Source organism: Streptopelia decaocto, assembly GCF_964273445.1.
Source record: "Streptopelia decaocto genome assembly, chromosome: 14".
NCBI classification, from domain to species: domain Eukaryota; kingdom Metazoa; phylum Chordata; class Aves; order Columbiformes; family Columbidae; genus Streptopelia; species Streptopelia decaocto.
Genome location: NC_138669.1, coordinates 11,037,076 through 11,063,494, shown reverse-complemented (window position 1 = coordinate 11,063,494; position 26,419 = coordinate 11,037,076). Strand labels below are relative to the sequence as shown.

General features: G+C 38.8%; 2 protein-coding genes across 5 annotated transcripts; one reads left to right on the top strand and one right to left on the bottom strand.

Annotated features, from left to right (window-relative positions):
• The first annotated feature begins 93 nt into the window (after positions 1–93).
• Positions 94–25,088, top strand: RTF2 (replication termination factor 2). Of its 2 annotated transcripts, none has more exons than XM_082065521.1 (9): positions 94–221; positions 1,298–1,392; positions 1,484–1,577; positions 1,773–1,912; positions 2,532–2,610; positions 19,740–19,853; positions 21,068–21,122; positions 21,207–21,290; positions 22,570–25,088. In XM_082065521.1, the coding sequence occupies exons 1-9, from the start codon at positions 153–155 to the stop codon at positions 22,749–22,751; spliced, it is 912 nt and encodes a 303-aa protein (XP_081921647.1). In that variant the 5' UTR covers positions 94–152; the 3' UTR covers positions 22,752–25,088. The 2 variants fall into 2 exon arrangements, with proteins under 2 accessions (XP_081921647.1, XP_081921646.1); XM_082065520.1 differs by having other exon boundaries at positions 22,567–25,088.
• On the bottom strand, positions 7,258–15,843 carry LOC309446124 (beta-1,3-galactosyl-O-glycosyl-glycoprotein beta-1,6-N-acetylglucosaminyltransferase 7-like). Of its 3 annotated transcripts, none has more exons than XM_082065557.1 (5): positions 15,413–15,843; positions 12,850–12,977; positions 10,642–11,669; positions 10,072–10,167; positions 7,258–9,336 (listed from the first exon to the last, which is right to left on the bottom strand). In XM_082065557.1, exons 3-5 carry the CDS (start codon positions 11,615–11,617, stop codon positions 9,110–9,112), a joined length of 1,299 nt encoding a protein of 432 aa, XP_081921683.1. In that variant the 5' UTR covers positions 11,618–11,669; positions 12,850–12,977; positions 15,413–15,843; the 3' UTR covers positions 7,258–9,109. The 3 variants fall into 3 exon arrangements, with proteins under 3 accessions (XP_081921683.1, XP_081921684.1, XP_081921685.1); XM_082065559.1 differs by having other exon boundaries at positions 9,105–9,376; XM_082065558.1 differs by lacking the exon at positions 12,850–12,977.
• Positions 25,089–26,419: the final 1,331 nt, after the last annotated feature.

The following is a 26,419-nucleotide window of genomic DNA, read 5'->3' as shown; positions in this document are numbered from 1 at the left end:
CGCCCCGCCCCTCCCGCGGATGCAGTTGTAGCCCCGCCTCCAGGGTTGCTATGGAAACGGCGATGACGCTCTCAAATGACGCCGGAAGTTCCCTCTCCCGGAAGTGTGTGGGGGGAGGAAGCGGACCGGAAGTGCAGGGCCGTGGGGACAAGATGGGGTGCGACGGCGGCACCATCCCCAAGCGGCACGAGCTGGTCAAGGGGCCCCGCAAAGTCGAGAAGGTCGGACGGGGCGGCTGGAGGGGGCGGGGAGCGCGGCCGGGGCTGTGGGCGCGGCTCTGTGGGCCTGGGCCCTGCCCGGCGGGGAGGCCCCGCGGAGGCCTGGCCCGTCCCGCCCCGCCCGTCCCGCAGCGCTGCCAGCCGGGCCTGGCGCTCCGGGCACCGCTGTGGCTGTGGCGTTGGCAGCTACAGTGTCTTCTGGAGAGCTTTTTGGACACTGGTCATTGTATTGAATGTCTGGGGTTTAGGGGCCTCCTTCTGTTAGGGCAACAGTGGCTGCTGGTAACGCTTTTGGTACATTGTGTAATAGTGTGGCCGGACTGTTGGTGATGTCAAATGCGGCCATTCTATCTTCTTGCGTTCTGAATGTCGCTTGGGCTCACCTGTTAGGATGTTTTAGGTGAATCAATATACAGTGGCATCACCTGTGTGGGTGTGTGGATAAAGACAAGGGAAAATCTCCCAAGGAGTGGCAGGAAGCTTAGGCAAATTATACTTGCTGATGTAAAAAAAGTAAATGAAATCCATTTTCTACCCACACGCAACTGTCAGAGTAGCTGAGAACATCAGCCTTTCTTTTATGGCCTAATGTGTCATAAAATTCATGGTTTTATGCTGTAGCTTCACCTAGCGTCCCAACATCCCCAGGTTTGTTTTTCTTGTTATCTTGTTCTTTTCAGGAAATAGAACTGCTGGTTGAGCAAAACAGGAATGAGATGCATAACTAGAGAGAAGAGGGTAGTGGAGATCACGTGAAGGGCAAAGAACAGTAAAGAGGGAAGGGGACAGGTGGAAGTGACAAAAAAATAAGAAAACTGAATTAGAGTTAGGAAGATAAGTCCCAAGTCCTGGGATGCAGAAACATGTTCAATAGATAGAGGTAGATCCTCAAAGCTCGTCATGAATTTTGCTGAAAGGTTTTGCTGAAGTTACTTTACAGAATAACTTTGAATGCAGAAAGCAGATTTGGTAAGATAACTGGGGATGCGGTTAGTGCTTCAAGTACTACTTCATTTTATCTTTAAATAGTTGCAAGTATAAAAGCTGTTTTAAAATCAAGAGTATTTTTTTTTCTTCAGGTTGACAAAAATGCTGAGTTGGTGGCAAGATGGTACTACTGCGCTCTGAGCCAAGAGAAGTTGTGCCGGCCAATTGTAGCCTGTGAGCTGGGCAGGTATAGATGTTTACATATAGATTGCTATATTAAAGAGTATTAGTTTAAGTTACAACAATCAAATATGGCTACTAAAAATTTTATGTTACAGGTTGTATAATAAAGATGCCGTCATTGAATTTTTGTTGGACAAGTCACCTGATAAAACTCCTATGGAAGCTGCGTCACACATCAAGAGCATTAAGGTAAACAGGTTGTATCTGATGTTAAAGGATGCCAGAAAAGTTAAAACATGCTACAAAACCTCAATTTGCTCGTGTTCTCACTATATACAAAAAGGGCTAAAATTAATAAACCACAATGAAAAAAATCTTAAGAAATGTTATCATAGCTCAAAAATCATTCGTAAATAGCTTAAGGTTTGCATTTTTATTTTGCAGAATGTAACAGAATTAAACCTTGCAGATAATCCAGCTTGGAGTGGTGATAAAGAGAGTATAAAAGGTGACAAATACGATGATATCCAGTCTGCACGCTTCATATGCCCTGTGGTGGGATTGGAAATGAATGGAAGACACAGGTCAGTAAGTTTCTGGATTCAGTTTTTAGAAGTGCATACTGTGCTAACCTGAATATAGAGCAAGTAAAAGTGTTTGAATCGATAATGTTTCAACTTATGTACTCCCTGCAAGAATCTTCCGTGTGAAGAGGAGAGAGGTGGGAGCAGCTTGTGACAGCTTTGGGTCAGAGTCAGTGGAACAAAGAAACTTGGTGGAAAGTGGAACCATTCAGATAATTTAACTTCTTAGTTAAACAACCTGTGGTGATAGTTCCAAAGAAACGCGTCAACCTATAGCAGATGTACAAAAACATCTCAAGAGCATCCATTTTGCTACGATCGCCTTGAGAGATTGTCATAAACGTTTGCTGAATTATACCGAGAATGAAATAACAAAACATGTTGTGGTTTAATATACCAAATATATTTCATTTTATTCATTTCATTGTCTAAATGAATACGTAGCTACTTACAGGTGCTGATACTAAGATTAGCTGCAAGGGTTTGTAAAGAGAAGGTTGGCTGTGTCCTGCTCACCCATTGCAGTGTTGTTTCAGTGTTAAATCGGCACTGCACATATATCTTTTAGACACAGGATTTCTTAAAAAAAATTGTACACCTTGTCTTCTTTTCTTTGAAGGTTTTGCTTCTTGAGAAACTGTGGCTGTGTGTTCTCTGAACGTGCTCTCAAGGAAATTAAATCGGAAGTTTGTCACAAGGTGAGTTTTTCTTCAGCTTTAGTAGCAGTGGGGTCACATATGACCTCCACAAATATATATATATACATATGTGGGTATATATATATACAATTGCATTCATATCCACTGCTGTAAAATCTATTTTTTAATCTGAATATGCAAATTGAAATAGAACTTGTAAAAGTTCTGTAATGTTCTGAATGGCCTTTTTTAATTGAAATGTGTTGTTAAGTGGTGATAAAAACGAATGTTTTTGTTCTCCGTTTGATTTTTCAATAACTACTTCAGAAGCTTAATTTTTTCAAATGTTTGGTTGTATTTTCAGCTTAACAAAGGGCAATTGTTTTTGGTTTGGGGTATTGGTTATTTTGTTTTTTATTTGTTTTCCCTGAATGCATGTGGTTTGTGTTTGTCAGTGTCCACTTTATGTATTTAAACCGATTACATTTTCAGGTTATGCTTTGATCCCTGTGTTTTTGAAGGACATTTACTGTTGTCTTTGTGAGGGGGGGAGGGCAACTCTTTGTAGAATTTTCAGTAATTACATTAATTACTCTAGAAAATACTGACTGCACTTTATTTTACAGCACTGTGTTGATCTCATTATGTAGGTTCTTTCGTAGCTACGGGCAATGATAAAAGTTGCAAATACTCTCTTTTTTTTCCTGTCACTATTTTTATTATCAGTGAGATTTGTGGTAATAGTTGCTGTATTTAGGCAGAGTGGAATATCAACCAAGAAAGGTAAATTGTTGCCAGTGATGTGGAATATCATTAGGTTTAGCCTCATATTGCTGCATTCTGTGCTAGTTTTGTTCTGTGGAATGCCAGTTTAGTCCTGATGGGTTTGCTTCGCTGTTGGCAGATACTGATTTATTTTTAATGAGGGTTTTTTTTGTTTGTGTCTTTTTGTTGATAGATGGATGTAACTTGATCAGTAAATGCAAGAATTAGATATTTTGTCCATGGTTTGGCCAGTTTGATAATCTTATAAGAACTAAATGAATCCCATGTTTTCAGAAATTTTTAATAATCAGTATTTAGTGTAGCCTCATATTTCCATGCAACTGTTCTCAAATGCATGTGAATTCTTCACAATATTCAGAAGGCTGCTTCTAGAGCTAATGAAGTGGGTATAATGTAATCTGGTCTGTCATCTTTTCCTTATTTGCTTTTGGTGCACAAAGACAACGGTAACCAGCTGGGAGAATGTTTTAGTTCACATTTCCTTTGATTAGTGTCAAAGAGTGATTTGGTGGATTTTTGGATAGATACTAATGATGTTCTCGTTCTGAATCAAGAAGGTGAGCAGAACTTCTCTAAATTGGATCACAGGGACCTGGTTGCCCTGGGTTCTGGTAGCTAACAGCTTGTTTGTATCCAAAGCACTAATTAGCAGCATTCCCCCCACACTTTCTATCTTTGTGCACCAATGGAGCCTATAGTAAAATGAACTAGAACTAATGAAGAAGAAAAATAAATGAAGTGTTGTGTATAGTGCATGTGCTAGGATTACAAATTCTTTATTGATAAATAGAATCCTCTTCTGATACATGCTCTTTCAAAACAAAAAAACTTTTTGAAGTACAGAATGTTTGAATGTTGTGGGTTGGCATATGAATGTTTCTACTGGTGCTAATTGGTGTATTTTAAGAATTACAATACATTTTTTCAACCGAAATCCAATCTATGGGATCCACGTGGGTCACAGCATATTTTTTTTATTATTGCCCCCCCTTCTGTCTGCCAGTATGTGCCCAGGTGCTGATCCCTGTGTGTCCCTGACACATCTGTGTGTGTGAAGGGATTATGTGGCTTCAGAGAGTGACATGATGAGAGTAGTTCAAGAAGAATAATCCTGTACTTGCTTGTTTACGCTGTGTCTTGGGTGCCTCAGCCAGCAGAATCTGTGTTTTTGCTTCATCTCGGGGTGAGATTTTTTGGATACGTGGATGTAAACTAGACATACATCAGTCTAGGAGCTGTGTGGCAGTCCTTTACCTCACTACTGTGAAATTCAAGAAAGCTCTTTCAAAACAAGCTATTTTTGTGTATTAATGTCGCCTGTGAGCCTACAGAGCAGTCTTGACAGTCTGCTAAATTGTAAACAGCAACAGTTCCCCAAAGGACTTTATCAAACAGATGCTGTAATGACACAGTGAAAATATTCACCAGAGAATACAGATATCCAACAGCCCAAACAACAGTTCTGCAGTCCTCCCCTTTATGCTCATATACTTTAAACTAGATCATCTGAACTAGAGATTGAATGTGTATTTACGGACTACATGATGCATATCACAAAACGTGCTTCACGAAACTGTAGGAAATGACTTTCCTGTGCTCAGAGCAGAGGATTGTTTCTTTTCCAGACCGTCTGCCTTGGCTCCTGGGAGTGCGTACCACTTGGTGGGAAGTCCCACAGACTCTTGTCTCATTGCTCAATTTTCTTCTCAATTTTCTTTGAGGCAGCTCATACAAGACATAGAGCAATCTGTTTACCCAGTGATATGCAGCTCACGAAATAATTGTTAGGAAAACACTGAATGCAGATGCAGATTTTGTCTTAAGTCAAGGAAATGGAAAACCCCAAGATGAAGAATTTGTCTTTCCTTGGTTTATCTTGACAGTGTTTGCTGTAGCACTACATTTGAAAGGCTTTATGAAGTCTACAGGGGAAGATCAAGTGATCTTTCTATCAGAATTCCCTTTCCAAAAAACGTATTTTGCCTCAATATAAACTTGACATGAAGAGCTGACACATATTTATGTGCTTTTACTAGAATTGTTAAAAAGACTGGATTGGTGCTAGCAAAAGGCGCAAGAATGTGAGAGGAAACTCATGGATGGAGGACTTTTTAGTACGGCAAAAGTACTTAATGTGTGAGGACTTTTTCTGAGTGACTTACATCCCTTGCAAGTAAACTGTTCTTGTTTCACATCTGAAGTAGCAGTATACTGGATTCAAGTTAAAAAATAACATTAACATGTGAAAACTCTGAGGCAAACAGACACTGTAGCAGCGTTGGGAGAGATTGTCTCTTATTGCCTGAATAGTAAATGTGTTGAACTATATTGCTAAAAGATAAAACTCATCAGCCAAAGATTTTTTGGAAGAGCAATGAGAACTTTTTAGGGGTGGTTTATGTTGGAGAACAAGCTTGTTAGATGAAGTGCTAGGGACAGATTTTGAAGCTTCTAACTATTTAGACTGAAAAGGGTTCTGACTAGGATGTTCTCACCTATTGTGTTAATTCTCTGACGGACTACTAAAATGAAAAGAACAAGCAAAACTGTTTCAACTCACTCTTCTTGTATTCAATGGGATCTTGAAGACTGTAAGTCAGTACTAATCTGTCGTAGTCTGTAGATTGTGGAGGGGCCCAAAGTGATCAAATGATTTGGAACTTCTGTTCCAACTGGTTTCCTGATCCTTGCATGGGCAATCTTCTGTGCCTGCTTGTTTGGAAGTCTGCTATTTGAGAAAAAATATGCTTTTAGCAATAATGGGATAAGGAAATTACCTAGCATTGTATAGCATCTATTTAACCTCGCTTTTGGGGTTGAAAAAGGCACCGTTACCAATTTTTTATGTTGACTCTCCTGTCTAAGAAGTTACTATTGGTGTAATAGAATACTAGCTTGGGGACAGGATAGAGGTTAGTGGATCTGTGGTGGAAATCCTTCTCAGAGTTCTTGTAGTCACTCTGGAAGTTAAAGACAAGATTACATTTTAAAGTGTAATTTCTTATATCACTTTGAAATTCATTTTGGGCTAGTTTTCAGAGTTACCAACTCTAATACACACTTGAAATAGTACCCTAACTATTAAAGTCTGTGCCATATAAAACACTTCATCAAATGTTTAACTTGGGTATAGAGCTATTGAACATGTGCCTCAGGCTTTGGAAACAGAAATTGCACGTATGTCTTTCAGACACGGTTAATGCGTGTGCAGTGTGCTATAGGGCATAGTGTTTCCTACAGCAAGGTCACGTTGACACGATATGCTCTTAGGTCAACAGTAACCAAATTTAGTAAACGCTCGTTGCTGAGATCTAAGAGTTGTGATCTTATAACATGATAACACCTACAGAACTTAATGAATGCTTTTTATATATGTTTAAATGCTCAGCTTTCGCTGTTGCGTTACTTAAATTTTTTACTGTTGTTAGAAGTAAAACATCTTTCAAGAGTGTAATGTGGTTATGATCACTCAGAATATTGAGTAGAATATTGTTTCTTAACGACTGAGAATGCGGTGGTTTAATTATGATTTTTCTGGGGCTTTATGTATGTAAAACTTTGTTTAAAATACAAAATCATTTACAGATGGAGGATCATGCTTTATTGCTTTTCCTGGACTGGCATGGGTAAAGTTACACCTAAATTATATTTTAAGAGGGGGGTTTTGTGCAGATTTTTTTTTCCTCAGTTTGACTTGTTCAGTTTCTCCAAAACAAGCCCATGTTACATGGTGCCTTGCTATTGAATTTATCCTTTTAATTCAATTCAGAAGTGAGACACAAACATTGTTCTGGGTAATGGTGACAAAAGGTACAAGCCAGAAACTAGATTTGCTGCGATGATGGTAACAAGGAACATTCCATTCACGTTTTAAAAGACAACATGGAGTGGGTAAATGCTAGCAGTGCCCTGCAATGGATTTGGTTTGGTTTGGAGATAAATTATTTATATTGCTATGATTAATACATGCTAGAGACCCATTAGCTTCAGTAATGGTTTTCAAAGGGACTCTCAACAAGCTCAGAGTGAACACGCTGCACGGCTTGTTTTTTCCTTTATTTCTGTCCATAAGAAAAGCATCTCCAGCAATATTTAGCCACAAGTCTTGGATTATAAATGCAACTAAGTACAGGCCTTTGGGTTGAGTTTGTAAGTTTCTGTAAATAAATAGGGACCAGATGGTCTGTCTTTAGGTTAAAGTTCATTTGAAAGAAAATTATGTTTCCAAGAAACTGGTGTGGGAAAATGAGCAGCACAGTTCCAGGAACCTGGGAATAAGTTTGTAACAAGAAACTTTCACGTTCTATTGTTGGGTCATTTGTTGATTCATGTAATTTTGTGGGAAAAAACACTTAATGTACAAGCCAGTTTTCCTGTAAAAACTGAGTGATATTCTGGCTGCATAGTGAAGCTTATATCTAAATTGATCCTAGACATACATTTATAATTTGTAGTTTCTGATTGAGTTAGTAAGTAACAGGATGTACTTTATTCGTTCCCATCAGAGTTAAAGCACCATAGTTGGGACTTTATTTGGTTTTACTGGAACAAAACTTTAATCTGCATTCTTGCCAAAATACTTGTAAAAGGGGATGAACAGTTTGGAATGACTTGTCACAATTCAGGTTTCTCCTGGTCTCTTCCCAGCAGTAGCACCCAACTAAAGACTTTTGGAGATGGGGTGTAGAGGTTTAATTTCATGGGAGAGTTGTCATATCGTGGAAAAGACCACAACCTACATCCTCCTGCTTCCTCGTGTTCCCTCATCTTTTAAGTTGCAAAAGTGATTAATTTAAGACTCCTGAAGAGGAAAGAGCAACTCTTGCCTGGAAAAGGCTGGATCCTTGTGCTTTTGTTTTATCGCTGTTCCCTGGTTTTGCCTGCGGCGTGTGTTGAAAGTTCCTTCCTTACTGCAGAGCAGCGAGTGCTGCGTGTGCTCAGCAGAGCCTTTGGGAGCAGGATGCTCATCCTGCTTGCTGCCTGCTGTTCTTTCCAGTTGCTGCAGACTGTTGCCAGGTTCAGGGAAGTTTTGTTTCCCTCACCCAGGTACACCAGGATTGGAAAATAGCTTTTCAGTCAGTTTTCCTTTGTCCCCTGGCCTCAAATTTCCTGTGTCTCGTTGCCGTAAACTGCGGAGACTCAAAAAACAAGGTCTTAAAGGTAAACGTGCATTGCAGGACCCTGCTACTGTTACTGGCACATGTGTCCTTTTCATTAAGAGCAAAGCCTGAGTAGCAGGAGCGATGTTGCCATGCTACACAATGAAATTAGAGATGCAGCTGGACATGGGGAGGAAAAAAGTGAAATGGATGTGCCTGAAATTGGTTGTCACTTGCTCATCTACAAGCTCTGAAATTTTAGCATGAACTTTGTTGATCAAAATAATCGCTTTCATAAGACACACAGTAAACATGACTTTAAGTTGTGCTCTTCATATTTTCTTTGTTCAGTCATTGCTTCCATTTTATTTATTATTTTCATACCAGTTAGTCCTTTTTTTTGAGGAATATATATTTTTTCCAGTTAAATAAGTCGCTTGAAGGATTATGAACCTCCCCCTTCAGTTAGTTATAGATATAGACACATCATTTTCTTTGAGAATCAACTCATTAGCGTTTGTCGCTCTTTATCTTACTGTAATAAATAAAACCTGTTTATTTCACTGGCAGTACAGTGTCGTGCTTACCCTCCTAATGCACAGACTGAAGTCTGGCTAAAAACGTTAATGGTTTCTGTCAGTATTTTTGAACCCTTGTTTCGATGTTAGTTAAGCTCAAATATTCAGTTTCATGTTGAAGTAGTTTTCTTCCTGAAGACGCCAGTGATCTTCAATGGGGACTTGTGCCTGGTGCAACACTTTAAGCCGGTAGCGTCTCTCCAGACAGTCCATGACAAGGGGATACGTTGCAGGCTCAAATTTGTTGGCAAACAAATGAGGTGACTCGATAATCCACTGCAAATCCCCTAGTCCGTAGACACAAATGTCTCTGATGTAATGACCTGCAAAGGCAAATTGGAGGTATCTGAAAGCAGCAGAAAGCTGAACAGAATGATTTTAAAAAATAGTTTCACTCCATAGTGTTGCTAACAAAAAATACTTTTCACATAAAGCATCACTGAAATATATCTAGAGGGTAATGCTATATTTGAAACATAAAGGCAAGGGTATGGTTTTGCGTTTTACACAGATGGATATGTGTTACCTCCAGCTGCTTTGTGTTTTGTAGTTGGACGTGGTAAAGTTCTGATCTCCTGCTGCTATTTGGGTATGTGTTTAATTGTGCAGTGTTTTCTCTGTGCTGTTACGTATTTTAATTTCTTTTTGCATGCCTTCCATGTGGTCAGCACTATTCTCCTTTTCTTATTATTGTTCAAATGGAAGAGATTTAACCCAATGTTCATGTAAGTACCTGACAAACATACTTGTCAGGTAAGCCCCATAGTCTTCACTGAAAACTGATCATCACATTAATGCATTGGTAATTGGAGGTTCAAAGAGTGGTTGTCAGTATATGGATACCATGACCATCTTTGCAATAATATATCAGAAGCTATTTAGATTGGGTTCAGTGGAGTAATTTAGTGGGACAGCTGTTTTATTTTATACTTTAAAATATGATGATAAAATATGACCACTGTAGCACACTTAATAGCTAGTTGAAAGCATAACATGTAACTCGCAATGAATGTTAGTCAGTGAATCAAATTTGAGTTCGTGATCAAAATCCACGTTACCTTTGCAGCCTTTGTGTACAGTTCCTTCTTGGTCTTTCCATTTAATGGCTCGGATGTTTCCTTCCCAGTCTGCATTGGGAGTAGCTCCTGGAGCATCTTTAAAAACAGAAGGTTCTGATGAAATTTGGTTTTACTTATTACAGGGAATTTTTTGACTGCTGAAGATATTTTTAAATGTAGCCATGTTAAGTATGGATTTACGGATATTTACATCATAAGAATCAACATCTTTCTCGGTTTTATTGCTTTATTTTTGATTCCTTGAGAGCATGAGCTTTTACATAGCAAAAAACCCTTACTTTTTAATCAACATTTTTCTAGCCTTGTAGCTAATGGTGTGCACCATAAGTGGTACTTTTCTGGAATCCAGCTTTGCTTCTCAGCCATCAGGGGATGTGACTTTTTGCAAGGGCAGCATCAAGGCTGAAGAGATGACCATATTTATGCACTGCAACTCAGTGAAGTGGTGGCGTTAAACTCTGAATTGGAGCTCACTGGCTCTCTGTGCCAGAGGCTTTACGGTGCTGGTGGTCCAGGGGTTATTCATAGTAGAAATAACGTATGTCTTACCAGTTAAACGGTTCAGCGTGACCCAGTAGTGTTCATCCGGACTGTACGTGTCTCTTGACCATTCAAGCAAGTCTTTTGCACGCGCATCAGTCAATGTAAACTCTACAAATTCTTTAGTGAGTATGTAATAGGCAGTACCAAAATATAACGTCAAATTATAAGGAGGTTTAGCTTTTATATTCTTGGTTGGATACACGTATGACATTCCAGAATGTACATATTCTCTGTAACTAACCTGTGTCCTGTGTTTCATATGAAGTGGTTGGACCACTCCAGGAGTCATATTTTTACCATTCCATTTACTTTTGATGTATTGTATAATGTCTTTGTTTGTTTTAATGGGATAATCTTGACCACATAGATTAATAACATAGTTCCACTGAATTTTGGAACGAACGAGATCTCTCATGCAGTTAATATCAGCTTGTAATCTTGAAAATCCTGCATAAACAACACTTTCTCTTTTTGAGGAAATAAAAATATTTTCGAAGCAATTCACAATATTTTGTACAGCAGCTTTATAATCTTTTGGTGACTTTTCATCAATATGTATGCAGTAAATATTCTGAGGCATATAAATAGCTCTTAGTAGCTTTACAAACATTTCCAGCTCCTTGTGAATTGTGATAATGTATGCCAATGAGAAATTCCCTTCTTCGTCTGACAGCGGTCTTGTGATAAAATGCAGAGTCTTCAATACCATGGAGCAGTTGCACGAATTCTGAATGCAGCTGAGAGGTTGAGGTTGGTGGGTATTCTGACAAAAGCTTCCAATTTTAAAAGCAGCGGTTTTGCCCACAAAAAGAGCTGAACAAAGTTCATCCGGGTAAAAGCCACACTCTGCTATATTCACATTAAATTTTTGTTGGTTCGGCTCTTCAGAAAGCGTATCCTTTAGGTAGATAAAAGTGTAGATGAACACGCAGACAGCGATGCACATTAAAAATCCTGATTTTGTTGCATCGAGTGGGTTCATCTTTTATTTTCCAGGCGTCGTCTTCTCATCATAGTTTAAGTGTTCAGATTATCTGAAAGGAAAAGTGAGAGAGAGAGAGAGAACCTTTTTTCATTTGAATACATGACATGTTAGTAATACATTTATGAATGCTGAGATGACTCTTTTTCCAGGTAGGAGGAGGAGCTGTGTGCGATGCTGGTGCTGCAGGGCCGGGGTTGGTCAGGATGTGCCTTTGGTGCAGGGCAGGTGTGTGAGCGCTGCCTGCTCAGAGCTGCTGCTGCTGTTTCCTTAAGGCCTGCGGAGCCTTAAGTTCTGCTGGAGGACCAGAATTCCGTCAATTAAATCAGCAGAAAATGTATTAAATAAACAGAAGGAAGAGGCAAAAAGCATAATCCACAAAATACACTTTTTTATCCTTATAAAGTCAGCAAATGTTTGTAACTCTTTGAGAGGTTTTGTGGGGTTTTTTTCCCTCTGACATCTTTTCATTAGTGCTTTGGAAAACAGCATGCGACAACACTCAATTCTTATTTTGAGCCTATGTGCATATCCTGAGATAAGTACACTACTACCAGTATTAGCATTCAGAGCTAACTGTCTAATTTACATGAGCATTGGCATACAAGTTTTTCCATTGTTATTTTTTTTAAGTATGTCGTGTTGAAAAGTCAGAAGAATGAGAGTGGAGCAGTCCTGAATCCCAGAGCAATTACATGAAGTCTTTATCCTTGAAGCATTTGGTATAGAGCTTCCTAGAGAAAATTCCAGGGCTCAGGGAAGGCTCCATCTGCTGCCATTAATTTAACTATTAAGCTTAAGAAATATTTTTATTTTTTTAAAGAGACTTAACTTTCTCTCATTTAATTAATATTTTACGAAAATAGGTATTTAATCTGTAAATATTTCGTGGTTTACACCTGTCAACATCACAATGTGTTTGTTATTACATAGGAACAGATAACAAGCGTATTTATATAAAGGTAATTTCTTCATGGGAGTTATGGTGAGAAGGGTCTATGTTTTCATTCAAAAGAAGTGAAAAATACTTTCAAACTGAAAAGTCAGTATACATCTGTCCTAGAGGCTTGGAAATAAAGACAGCATTGTAGTTAAAGTAGAAATGAGGCATAGAATTTAAAAAGCATTAAAAATGCAGAATTTGAACCAAAGGAGTGGACACTCTACAATACCACAATTTAAAAATCTTATTAGGCCGTTGGGAAAGAATGTATTTATCTTACTGTCCTTACTGGTATGCACTGGATTCCATGCTGGAAGAATGCCTCTTTTCCACTGAGCATTCCAGAAAGAGGAGTTGGATGGTAGGTGGAGGGGTCATGCATTTTGCTTCCACGTCCCATCAGCAGCGCTCTCCGGTCTGCACGGGATGCACAGGCCAAAGAAAAACATCACAAAATCAGGTCCCAGAAGACTGTTTTTTTCTTCAGAGCTCCTAAGGGACACATTGACTGCATAAACAAGCGTGATGTGAGGCTCCCATCCCTTTGAATGAAAAGCTTGAGCAAATCAAATCCACACCAGCCTTTCAATATTGGGTGGAAAGGAGGAAAAAAGGAAAAGCAGTGGCAGGTGGGAGCCAGGATTTTACAGTAAACATGAAATTCTGCTGCCAGCTGACTCAGATTTGCAGAAGGGCCATTACGTACCCACCAGCAGAAGTTAGACAGGGAGTGTCAGGTAGGGAAGCACTAATTATTTTTCTGGACCTGAAGTCAGAAAAACTGTTTTATTCTGAGCAAATAATTATGGGAGCAGCACTGAGGATGCTCTGAATTAGCCAATGTGATGTGGTCTCTGTGGTACCTCACAGGGAAGGTTCATTCTGGGCATAAGAATAACACTGAAGACACTGGGAAGTTATAGAAATATTTGGGACTTTATACTTGCTTAGAATCTAGAACATCTGTAACAGAGCGAGCATGCTTTTCATTTTTTTTCATTAAATACATCTTGTTCCATAGGGAACCAAGCTATAAACTGTTTGTTTCATACACTCAAATTTTATTACCCTTCAAATAATAGCTTCTAGGGATCTTTCAGGTTATTAAGTGTTTACTATGGATTTTTCCTATTGAACTGCATAGGATCTGGAAGCTATATATTTTATGGCAGCACGAAAGTACACAGACACCCAAACAATTGCTTCTCTAGTGATAACGTGTTTCCGGGGAGTGACTAAATGCCTACGAGAACAGAATTTGACAGCTTTCAGCCGCAGGGTGTATTATAGAATGTCAGCATTGGCTTTCTGATAGTTTTACCAGATTTAGAGCTAGAATTGCAGCTGTTAGTCCCACTGTGTATGAAGTTTGTCACTTAGAAGAATCCTACAGTCCCTATGCTGTTGTCTGCTGTCAAGGGCTGTGCGACCATGTTTCCTCCTCCCCTCAAAGAGCAAGATATCGTAGTGTTGAGAAAATCCACTATCCAGGCACAACCCAGTCTTTGCCTATCTGGAGTTCTAGGTTTATTATGCAAGAGTGCTCTTATAGGTATTTATTGTTATCAGAATGTGCCTCTGAAACTCACCCTCTTCTGCAGTATGGATGGGTTGTCTAAATCTGGAGGATGAAGTTGGCATAATTTTTAGAAGCGCCGAGAGCAGTGTTTGACATTCTTTTCAACCTGTTTGTAGGGGCTTTCAAGTACCTTTGTGGCTGCTTTTACAGGTATTACTTAACAGAAGATTGTTGTAAGCCTAAGATCCTCCATCTCAATTAAAAAGGTGAACTCTCAGGAAAAGCGGAATTATGTTTATGCTTGAAAATAAGCCTGAAAATACCTCAGTTGAAAATACCTCAGTTCATCAAGACCCCATTAGTTATAAATACTTTGCTGTTCATTTCATTTCGTGGTAACAAATCATTATACAGTTCACTGTTTCTTCCTACCAGAGGTTTTAGGACTGCATCATTGCACATCTAAATGTTCTGTTTTGTCTGCACTCTATTTGCCTAATGTTAATGTTTAAATAAAATTCGGTTCGTATGACTTCATAATTCAGCGAAGCAAATGACAGGAACACTTAATCTTCTAATGAAACAGTTAAAAGAACCTTATTCACAATTTTTTTTTTGTCTGAAAGGTATTTGTGCAGCCATTACTGTAGAGATTTTTATAAGTAAGTGAATACTCAGTCCTCTAAAAACTGAATGTTAAAATCAGTGCTTTTGACTGCTTTTGACTTTGCTTTGCTTTTTCCTTAAGCCTGGGCAGTGTGCTGAGTCTGCTGCTGGGAGGTGACAGGCATCAAGTAAAGGAAAAAAATCGTTCCTCAAACCCAATTAATACTGCCTTAGAAATTTTAGGTCATTCTTACTTAAAAACATTGCATTGATATTTGCTGATAAAGATTGTACAGATTTGTAGATGTTTACCTGTTCCTCTGTGCTATTTTTTTCTGTTCTCCTGTTTCTTTCTTTTTTTTTTTCTTCAGCAGTGTATTTAACCTCATAAGATGTTAAAACAAATACTATGAAAGCTCTTAAAACCATTAACTTGTAGGGCTGTAAAACATTAAGTTGCTTGCAACAGAGCAGGATAAGTATTTGTAAGTGTTGTGATTTTAATGATAGAAACACCACCAGTAGTAGTGACCTCCACCCTCTTGTACATCTATGACAAAGTCAAGAAAAAATAAGATTACCCTTATTTCAGATTTGAGTATTTTTAAGTGAAATGGTCTTTCTGAAGTGAAGATATTTCTCACTTTACAAAAATTAAAACAAGTTCTGTTTTGATAAAGGAAAAGCAAAAACCTGAAGTCCTACAATCTAATGTATTCAGTCTTACCTTGTACAAAATTAGCCAGGAGACGGCAGCATAATTAAAACAAATCGCGAGTCCCATTGTCCTTCAGCAGAATTCAGCCGGCGTTCTCCATCCTGCCGCTTGTGTAGGGACCTTGCGTAAGTGAAAGGGGTTAAACATTAACGTGACTGTTTTCATTTATGGCTTCATCTGGCTTCCCGCAATGCTTCGCATGTTTATTCTGCAGTAACGCTGTTGAGCTTCAGAAGCGCCCTCTGCTTCGCAATAATGAGAGAAAACTTGAGCTTCTCCAAATTTCTGTTGCCGCTCTTCCGAGGCGACCTTTAGAGGACTGAAATCCAACTTTCACATGCGTAGAGAGCGTTGCTGATAATTATAGTGTCGCTTTACCTCGGAGGCTTTAACCTCTGCGCTGCTAAGGGAGTGTGCTGGATGATGAGAACTGGAAAGGAAACAGCCCTCTCCTCCTCCTCCCCCTGTTCTTAACTGTTTGCCTGCTGAAACTTTCCAATTTGCAGCAATTAAGTATAGCAAAGAATTGCTTCTGGTCATTTCTCGTAGCTGGAAGCTTAAAAGGTAGATGAAATATCTCCTTCCAAAACTTTGTGTTTACTGTGTTATTACTTTTTATAAAGGTTCTTGGGGGGGTTTTAGTAAGTGAAAAGTTAACAGCTTATATTTGCTGGAATTAGGAAGCTCTAGGGTTCTAGAAATGAGTAAGAAAGCTGGTGTATTTGGGACACATTCAGGTAAAAATAGCGTGTTGGTCAGAAATAAACAGAGAAAACCTCAAAGTAAATGAAGGCATGGCTGCAGGTATGCAGATACAAAATTATCATTGACTCAAGGGGAAGCTCTGTAAATAGAGGCTTCTGCTTGGATGGTGTTTTTCTAGCAGGGGGTGCACCTTCTGAGTGACAGTTCACGTTCTGTGAATTATTACAGTATGTAGGAGACTTTCCACTCTTCCCAAGTTACCATTTATTCTTTGCCTCATCGTATATCTGAGTAAAGTGGTAATGTCAAAAATTGCGTTCGTTAAATCTTACACTACTGAACTTCAAATGACTACATCTCTGGAAGAATATCTCTCTTAAAACATGTTTTTAGTTAACTGTTCCAAGAGACGGTAATCATTAATACGTGAGCCTGCGTGGCTGGGAAATGAACAGCGATGTTGTTCCTTGTTCCACCAGGATGTTTGTTCCATCCTCTTTGGAAACAGCCCCGTGCAGAGGGGCGGTCGGACTGTGGTCGGACAGTTTCTGTAATCCGGTGGGAACTCTTTGGAAAAGTGTTCATGTCTTTATGCACTGCCTAGTAATAGTCATATTCAGGACTGCAGGAGTGAATTTACTCTTTATAATTTGGGAAAGCGGTTTCAGACTCATAAGACAGTAAATTGTAACGTTGTTGTAAACATGTAGATATGAAAACGTATTTGCTTGTTTATTTGTGTTGTAATAAGGCTGGAGTAGTCATGGATGGAACTATACCTTAAATGCTGTACAAAAACCAAAAATCACTGTCCAAAATAGTTTACAGCAAGAAATAAGGTACAACGTTGTCTTATGTAGCTGAAACTTAAAAAGCTGTAAACTTTAGAGTTCAGGAAATCATCTTAAACTAAGATTTCGTTATTACTAAAATAACCTATTGTATTTTATTCTGTAAGTAAGATAAGAAACTATGTTACCATATTAAAATGACTTGAAATTTAGACGACCTTCATTATTTGAAAGAGTAATTTTGCTATTTTAAGTTTAAAAGATTAAATTTATACCTAAGCTAATATGTCTTTTATACCTCATAATACCTTTGTTCTTAAAATTTTAAGTCTTTGGGTCGGGAGGGGTTGGTTTTTAGTAAGTTGATTTTTGTATGCATGCATATGTATGTGTATACACATAGAATATGTAGGATGAGACTTTGACTTGTTGATCATACCCTTGATGAAAGCATGTTAAGCCATTTAGATATATCTAAATATATCTATCAGTTTTAAATGTGCTTTTAGACACGATTGGTGCTGCTTGCCCGCCATGTCCTTCCATGAACATCCCACTTTCTGCAATCCCAGACCGGCTCTCACAGTCAGACCTACAAGCCACTGTCCTAGCGCTTGTGTCCCTTTCAGAACAGTTCTCAGGTTCAGTGTGATTTGGGAGTATCTTCTGTTCAAAGTGCTGCAAAACCATCAAGGAACTACAGTACTTTTACATGTATTTAAAGTCCCAATATAAAAAAGGTACGGCAAAGGAGACCCTGTCATATTGTAAAACAAACATCTGCCCGGAAGACCTTTAGTCTGAAGGAAGAATCTTTCTGAATTTACAAAACGGAACTTTCTATCCGCCTTTCAACTCAGCATTTCAAAATGTTGACATAAAAATCCTTCCTTTTTTGCATGAAGAGATAGTGAGCTTTTTAAGAAATCAGAATAACACTTTGGCATCCAACCGTACTGACAATTAAAAAATGTTTTCATGGGTATGACGCAACAACACATTGTACAGGAGGTAGTAGAACCTGGGAAGGCGGAGTTGGTTCTGTGCCTGTAACTTGCTGTACTTAAAGGATATTTGGAAGGGCACGGTCTCTAATGTAATCTGGTTGTTGTCATGGCAAAAAATGACCTGTTTCAGTGAATGGAAAGTGGACACCGTCTTTATTTCCCTGTTCCTTGTAAATACTTTTCATTTTAGAACAGTTCCACCTGTGTCTTCCAGATGGAAACCTGGATTCGCTTGCTTTTTCCAAGTGCAACATTTATTGAAATTCAAGTCCTCTGATATAAACTGTTACTCGGAGGAAATGTCCACTTCTTTTTGTATGCTTAACAAAGAAAAAAAAATATTGCAGAAATGACCTTTTAAATCACTAAATCACAGAAGGTGCTGGTCCCTCACGCTGTATTCAGAAAACACCCTGCTAGAAATGAATGTGTTGGGCTTCTCAGAATCAACATAGCTGCCCATCCCTCCTGCCCCCGTAGGACACTGATTGTCTTGATCTTCTAGACTTCTCACTGGTATTTCCAGCACTAACTCATTGAGTAGCAATGGAAAAACTTGGGCTACTCACCCATTTGTGTGTGACTTATTATTCTGCTTGACTTACTTAATATGTGTCTTTATAACCATTGCTTCTCCTTCATCATCTCTCTGCCCACTTGTGTCCACGTTCATTTTTAAACTGTTCATCACTTGAGCAGACCAGTCAAAGTCCTGTCCATATGTCCTTTCGTTTGTTTAATTCCTACTGCAAATACACACATAACCTCTCACAACCTTTGCTTAGTAAACAGAAGAGTAATGACAGAGGCAGGATTATAAACTAATCTTGCATATTAACAGAAAGCTTCTGGATTTAACAAAATAAATACAAAATTAATAAGGATTGGGATCTTTGAAAAGAAAACATAGTCAATGTGCTTAGCCTCACCGAATGATTGGAAATGTGTGCGGTGCAACATCTGTGTCTTCAACCAGAACCCAAATGTGAAATTACATGAAGCACATTACATGTATTATCCAGTTTAATTTATAAATGTAATTTGAAACTTGGTAGTGTTTAATAAATCAGATGAAGGACAGTGAGATGGCAAGGCTGGGTTAATGAATAATGCTGCTTTTATGACTCCGTTTAATCCTCATAGTGATTTAAAAATAAATGGTGGAATGGCATAATGCTTAGACCTTAATCAAATGTATTCATAACCAAAAAAATAGCAGAAAGTACTTCAGTGTTTTCATTTTTAGCTATGGGATTCAGAAAATAGAGTAGATTCTAGTTAGGACTTCTTTGTTTAATCTGGTCACTGTGCATTTGATCTTAGTGAAACAAGGAACCCATGAGCAGAAAACACACAATGGGACCTTTTCTTTAAAGAAAAAAATAGCTAAAAGTGTTGTTTATAAAGGACTGATAGTGAAATCAAGATGTAATTTTCTTAGGCCTATTGCCTGGAATAGGGCTTTGAAGAAAAACAAAGTATTTTCATGTTTCTGAAATTCTTTTTGAATTTGCTGTGCAAATTGATACGTGAGCTGCTTTTAAATGTGGTTACCAAAAGTCCGCCATTCACTAATAAGATGAGTATTTATTCTCCTTTTTGTGAAGAGTGATGCTGTCAATCGCTATTATTTTGTTCTGTGGTAAAATCAACTTTGACATTTTAAGTGAAAAGATCTATTAGACTGTATTAAAAGAGAAAGAACTATTGGAAAAGATGCAGTGGCAAGGGGAAGGATTGGAGAGCTTAAACACAGACTTAATTCCAACAAAGGTTTACCAGCAGAAAGGTCTTGAAATAAATGCTAGTTTCGTCTTTTTTTTTTTCTTCAAGTGTGGCGTTCCCTTTCAAGAGGAGGATGTGATTGTCCTTAATGGTAATAAAGAAGATGTGGAAGTATTGAAGAAAAGGATGGAGGATAGAAGGCTTAAAAGTAAATTAGAAAAGGTAATATTTTAAAAACAAAATCGAAATAAGTCTTGTCTGTACTGCAAAGTGCTCTTAGATTGCGTAGCTTTGTCTGCTGGTCTTCATGCAGCTGCATTTACTCAATAAGCTGTGTTGTACTTCGCTGCTACTTCTCCAAGTAATGAGCTTGTGTGCATGTTTTGCTAACGGCATATTGAAGGTGGATGTACTGAAACTGTCCTTTGACCGGCAGGCAGTGCTTGCTGCTCTGAAAATCACAGAATTCAGTGCTATGGGGAAAAAGGACGATGGGCAGCTGTCCCTCAGGTTAGAGGGTTTTTTGCATGGACACTGGAGGGTTTGGGACCAGTGACCCTCTGCCACCACCTCCTGGCTGAGCTTTGCAGCAGCATCTGCTATGGCAGCTTTATTCCTGAAGCATTAATCGTGTGCTCGGCAGCATGGATTCTCCTAATTTTTATAACACATTTCAATATATTTATTTTCTTTGAGTTTGTGTAGCTTTCTGGAAATATCTACAGCATTCTGAGTGTATGCAGAGTCAGCTTTTGTGATAATAATGCCGACGACTGTTTTAATACATCTTTCTTTTTCAGCTTGGAATTTATATAATCAAAGCCTGTAATGGGATTCTTGTTGCTGTTGTTTGGGTTTTTTGGTGTTTTTTTTAGTCTGGACAAACATAAATTAACTTGGAAAATCTGTTGCACAGATGCTGTTAAGAAATTTAGATTGACTCTTTGTATCTTTTCTTCCCTAGCAATCCTGCAACAAAGGGCCCGGTTATTGAAAGTTACCCAGGGGGGACTAAATGGATATGAGATGCAGGATTATGCTGAAGTTTTTATTGAAAAATATCTATATTGATTACAGTTAACTGTGTCCTCTGTAATGTTGTGTAATTTACTGTCCTGCTGTGTGCGTTTGGAGTTATCAGATTATTTTAATGATAACACGCACTACCCCCCACAAAGTCTACAAACCAAAATACCATATCCAGACAGTTTAGTTTTGGCTTGCACAATTTTCTTTAAGGTAGCTTCAAGATTCCCAAGGTTATTATTTTTCCATGTAGAAATAATACCAAAAATGTGGAGCAATATTGAGGAAAGAAGAGTTCCATTGCGTAAGACATAAAAATGTGCTAAAAGGGATTGTGTGTCTATCAAATACAAGTTGGGAATTGTGTGTCCTTTAAGTACATGACCAGATTTCTGCTTGTGTTGTTTCAGAAGTCGAAGAAATGTAAGGCAGCCGAATCAGCTTCTCAGCAGGACAGCGCTGCAGGTAACGTCACAGCTACGAGACGTGGCACCTTCTGAGACCTGAAGCAGATTCATGATTTCATTTTTTCTTTCACGGATTGTCCAGGTCCATCAAAGGCGAAGAGTGGAAAGGATTGTATCAAATCCAGTTCTGGGGAAAAGAGGCAGATTATCTTCACCAAAAGTTCAGGTTGGTGAATCTGGGAATAGTTAAATGATGAACTGTTGATAAACTGTGTGAGAAGTGGGGAGAGTTTCCATCAGAAATGCCTTGCCTCCTCCCTACTGCCTGCATTTATAAAGAACAGACTTTTAAAGATATTTCAGTCCAGATGATTATAATTGCTCTTGGATGTTTAGGAACCTAGTAATTCTAATATAATGTTTGCTGTATTTTTCTTTTCCAAGAGTGTAAAGGAAAAAAAATGCCTTTTGAAATGTCAGGTCCTTGATTTATGTTTCTAGCAGCTTTTATATCAACCAGCAACAGAATAAGAGGAGAGGGAAAATAAAGAAAAGAAATCCATGGACTGAGGAATGCCAGTAGCACAGGAGTTAATTTGTGAACACGGCGCCCTGAGGTTTCTGGACTTGCAGCATACATATTCATTCTGTCAAATCCAGCCTTTGGTAATTCTTTCCAGGCAACTATTAGTGGCATTAAAAGCAGCATTCTCCAAATATAAAAAGGATCTGATCTATGCTGATTTAGGATTGCACATACAATTCTTATGACTCCATGCAGAAATCAATTAAGTGCTTTTGCAGACATGCTCCCTACAAGCTCTTTACATGCCGTTGTGCCCAAGTTAAACTAAATGTATAGAGTTTCTGCAGACTTCTGTGCGTTCATTTCTTTGCACAAGAGACTTGGCACATGCTTCATCTTTGGAGAAGATTAAATAGTTGCTCAGAAAGAGAAGCGAGGGTTGGAAACAGAGGGATGGGCACTTTCCTACCCAAATAGAAAATGGTGCAGACTATTGTTATTGGTCATAAATGACTTTGCAAAGAATAAAGGGAGGAGATAGATTCCCTAGGGACAATATGTCACAAGTTTAGCTTTTGTCATTTGATAGCTAATTTCCAAACAATACTTCAGGGTGGTGGAATACTTTCATGTTTCTTTCTTGAGACTGGAGTTCAGAGCCAGTTTTCACTCAGAGAAATAAATGTTGTCAATGCTGAATTACAGTGCAAGGCTTTACACAAATAGGAAAGAATTCCTCTCTCTCCAAGATTTCTAAATTAATTTTGAGCATAAATTCTAAAAGCTAAGGACGTGTTTGCTGTTAGGAACATGTTTGCTATTCAGTGCATTTATGGGATATATTTGTGATAGCCCTGAAAAAATACACTTAATTGCTGTACATGTTATTTTTAAATGCTTTTATCCATCCTTATTTAAATATTTTTATCAATTTTAAGCTGTTATTGCACGCTTCACTCTATTCCTTTTTCTCTAGCAGATAATGGAAATTCATCCGTACCAGGAAAAGTCAATAAGGCTTCTTCTACCACCAAGAGATCTATTGCGGACAGCGAGGAGAAATCTGAAGCATACAAATCTATTTTTACATCACACAGCTCCGCAAAACGTTCGAAGGAAGAGTGTTCCAATTGGGTTACTCACACAGCATACTGCTTCTGAAACAATGAGCCCGATCCTAACATTACTGCTTTCCTTCCCCGAGGCTTTCTCTGTACAACTCTGATACAGAACTTTGCTTGTAATCTGATATTATCTGTTATTATTCCGTTTGCAAGTTGTTTATAAACTTGTGAATAGCTAATGAACTTGTTAGTTGCAACTTCTGTTAAATAAGAAATAGAGTGTTAGAAGCCATGTTGTATCAACAAACCTCTTTCTAAAATGATGGATTATTTGCACAAAATCGTTTCTTTTCTCCTCCCGGTTGGATGCTGTCATTCTTCATCACACGAGTTGGTGTCCTCAGTAGTACGAGTGAGGGCAGCAGGATCTGCCTCCTGTCCTCTTCTGCTGAGCTGCGCCACAACTGTAATTATAGCGTTCAACATATTAGTAGAGAAATTTAAACCTTTTGAAGCTTTCTGACAGTCAAAAGAGCAATAACGCTTGTCATTTGGACCAGCTAACTGGGCCCTCAGTAGAACTAGTTTGTTTCTTAAAGGTTCTGTAAGTGTTTTCAAGTAATCTGCCTTTTGATAGACTATATGAAAGCATACTCTTGAAAGCATCTGTACAACATTCTTATTGTACTTATTGTTGTAGCCTGTTTTTAATAACAAGGTATTCACTTGTAAGTCATCTATAAAGACGAGCCTGTCATAGGCTATGTTTTTTTCCCCAGAAGGTTTTGGGGGGTTTCATAGTGGGTGTGGGTCTTAAAGTTAGAAGTATCAGGTCTGAGCTTGCTTTCTTTTGTCAGAGGATCAGAATACAGTGGGAGCAAAGTATGAGTTTCCTTTTCTGCTGAAACAATAAGATTCTGTGTACATCTCTGAGGAGCAATTTGCCGTTTTGAATTCGGCAGCTTACCACGAACATAGAAGCGTTTATACAGGGTGAGAGAAACCCGGGTGGTGACAGAAGAGGAGGAGGCAGATCTGCACTGGCTTTTTGGGGAGAAACGACGGGGCAGCAGCGTCAGGCGAGTCAAAGCCCTGGTGGCCGGTGGAGGGAACCCCCAGGGCTGAATGAGCTGCCGAGGACGTTTCTCTTTCGCATCTCAGGCTGCTGAAATGTGCTGCTTTCACAACATCTCTAGTACACATTGTTTTATTTTCTGACATAAAATTCTTAACAGCAAACAACTATTTGACTGTTAATTGCTTGTTACAGAAAGATGCTAAGCATAGCATGTCGCTCAGTTTTATCCCCGTGATGTTGATTTAGATAGAACTTGCTTTTGTCTTATGGCTATAACACTTCAATTGAATAGTTACACATGTGCTTAATTTGTCAGCATTAGAACAGAATAACCTTTTATGGGCTTTCCTTTGGCCCTTTTATTATTAGCTTTTTTCCAAGCACAGGAATCCTTTTAAAATGTTAATGTTCCATAGCAAGGATTTAGTGGCTGAATATTTGAATCCAATAATACCTACATGAAATAACTAGAGGGAGAGATGGAAGCTTTTCACCTTCCTTTCTTCATCTTTTAAAATTAAAATATGCTTTTATAATCCTGGCACAAACTAACCAGAATAGAAATGCAGAAAGTAGGAGGCTTTTAAAACCACTGCATGATGTTACATTGTTACTTTTGTGTGTGAAAATGATTAATTATCCTCATAATTTATTTTTAAAAGTGTCCCCGTTTATAATTGCCAATAGTTAACTGGAGATTCAAATGCTGTGTTTATATTTGCGTAGGTGGTCTCCGTGTTTCAAACATGTTGAATGAAACTACTAGGATTTTATTGCTATTTTGATAGGTATAATTAAAAATTGGCTTGTTGTGGAATTTATATAGTGGTAAGCATTTTTGTTTTCCACAGATGCGAATGCGTGTACACAGCACATCAAACAGGTTGAGGTTTACTTGAGCTTCCAGGAAGCGCTCAGCCACATTTTGTATGCACATCTAGTAATCACCTTTGTTCTCCCTGTTCTGTGTTCTTTTCATTATTAACCTTTATTATTTGTTAGTTACAGATAATGAAATTACTGCACTAAAAGATAGACTATAGTAGGCCCTTTATTTGCGGTCTAATTCTCTTTTGACAATAGACGTTAAAGCCCCATTAGTGTTTTATAGGAGTGCGCTGTTCTCTTTAAATCAGTTATAAATCCTAAGGAGAATTAATGCTTTTGATTTAGCTATTACTTTGCTAAAGAATATAAGAAAACATAATACGCAGTTTTTCTTCCCTTTTCTTGATAATATGTTGGGCCAAGTCCAGCCTGCTGACTTGGTAACAAGCGTTCTTGCTCATTAGGGCATAATAGTGACTTATTTTTTCAGTTTAACCTGCTCATTTATTAAAATAAGTTCATGATTACCGTGATTTGGTTAATGTACTGTTTCTTCGTACACACTTGGGTTTATTTTCTGGAATTGATAGTTTGCGCTATGGCACTTTGTTAGGATTTTGTTTGGTAGTTTACCATCCTCCCTCTGTGGAGAGAATTCTTGAAATGTTTATGGTTTATAGAAATGTTGTCAGTGACTGATGAGGTCTTTTCCTTCCCTTTACAGAAAACAGCTGTGAAGGAATGTGATATATTGTTGGCATGTGATTCAATTCATCGCCACAATTGACTTTTGTTAATGTAAAATAGAGGAGCAAAAAAGCGGCCGCTTGTGTTGTTGGCAGCCTGGGTTAGGCAGTTGGGACTGGAACGTTGACTTGGCAAGTTTTAATACATTCAAGCGAATAGTTTGCTGGAGGATGTTTGCTTTGTTGTGGTTTGCTTTTTGTGGGGGAGGGCAATTTAATTTTCTTTTAACATAGGTGAATTTGAATGTTGGTGAAAGTTGAAGGCTGCAAGAGTCTTAGAATCTGAAAGCTGCGTTTTTTTGAGATGCTGCATTAGTCTTGTATCCATGTGTCTCTGTTCTGGGGAGTTCACGCAGCAGTTAGTTCTGTTTCCATGATGTTCAAGCCCTGGCCTCTCTTCTGAAGAGCCTAAAAAGGACCCAGTTAGTGTCAGTTGTATAATAGCGGCACCTTTTTGTGCATATCTGGCCCGCAGGTTCCACATCACAAGTGGAAAGGGACTGGAAAGCTCTGTATCCTGATTTCCAGCCGAGCTGTCCGCCTGCCCGCACACTTGCGGAGCATTCTGTCCTTTCTGTGTCGATGCCTCTAACACTGAAAACCTGAGGCTGTTTGCACGGTCAGACTTGGCAGAGATGAGCCCGGTGTCAGTGTTTAGCTAAATTCCCTGGTCCCCCAAACTCAGATGTTGAATTTCATGCTGTGTCACAGGCCGTCCTGTGAACTGCCTTGTCCCCCACGATCCGTGACGCTGTGGAGCAGCTGCTGACCCAATGTGTGTCCGGCCTGTGCCACCTGCTCGTCCACAAAGAGAACTGGGGCTGCGGAAACCGGGGTTTTGTCTTTCCAGTGAACCTTCCGCACCTTGAACCTTGCACCGAGCATCCTGGAGCTCACAAAGGTGGTTTTGGGGTGGATTGCGCTTTCCTGGTTCCTGCACGCCCATCCCTCTGCAAGGACATCACTCTCGGAGCTCTTGTCTCTCCAGCCATCTTCTTCCACCAAACCTCTAAGAACAGTATGTCTTCAAGGCTTTTGTAGCTCTGTGAATCTTAGTTGAAATTAAACATTCAATTATAATGTTGCTGATAAAAGTTAAGAGTATAGCAGCAC

What these genes read in the sequence shown, in the direction of transcription:
- RTF2 (XM_082065520.1), top strand. Translation starts at nt 153, where the DNA reads ATGGGGTGCGACGGCGGCACCATCCCCAAGCGGCACGAGCTGGTCAAG. An exon ending in AATCGGAAGTTTGTCACAAG is followed by an intron (nt 2,611 to 19,739) that starts GTGAGTTTTTCT and finishes TTTTTCTTCAAG; the next exon opens with TGTGGCGTTCCCTTTCAAGA. An exon ending in TCAGCAGGACAGCGCTGCAG is followed by an intron (nt 21,123 to 21,206) that starts GTAACGTCACAG and finishes CGGATTGTCCAG; the next exon opens with GTCCATCAAAGGCGAAGAGT.
- LOC309446124 (XM_082065557.1), bottom strand. Translation starts at nt 11,617, where the DNA reads ATGAACCCACTCGATGCAACAAAATCAGGATTTTTAATGTGCATCGCT. An exon ending in CACGCTGAACCGTTTAACTG is followed by an intron (nt 10,168 to 10,641) that starts GTAAGACATACG and finishes CTGTTTTTAAAG; the next exon opens with ATGCTCCAGGAGCTACTCCC. An exon ending in TGTACACAAAGGCTGCAAAG is followed by an intron (nt 9,337 to 10,071) that starts GTAACGTGGATT and finishes TTGCCTTTGCAG; the next exon opens with GTCATTACATCAGAGACATT.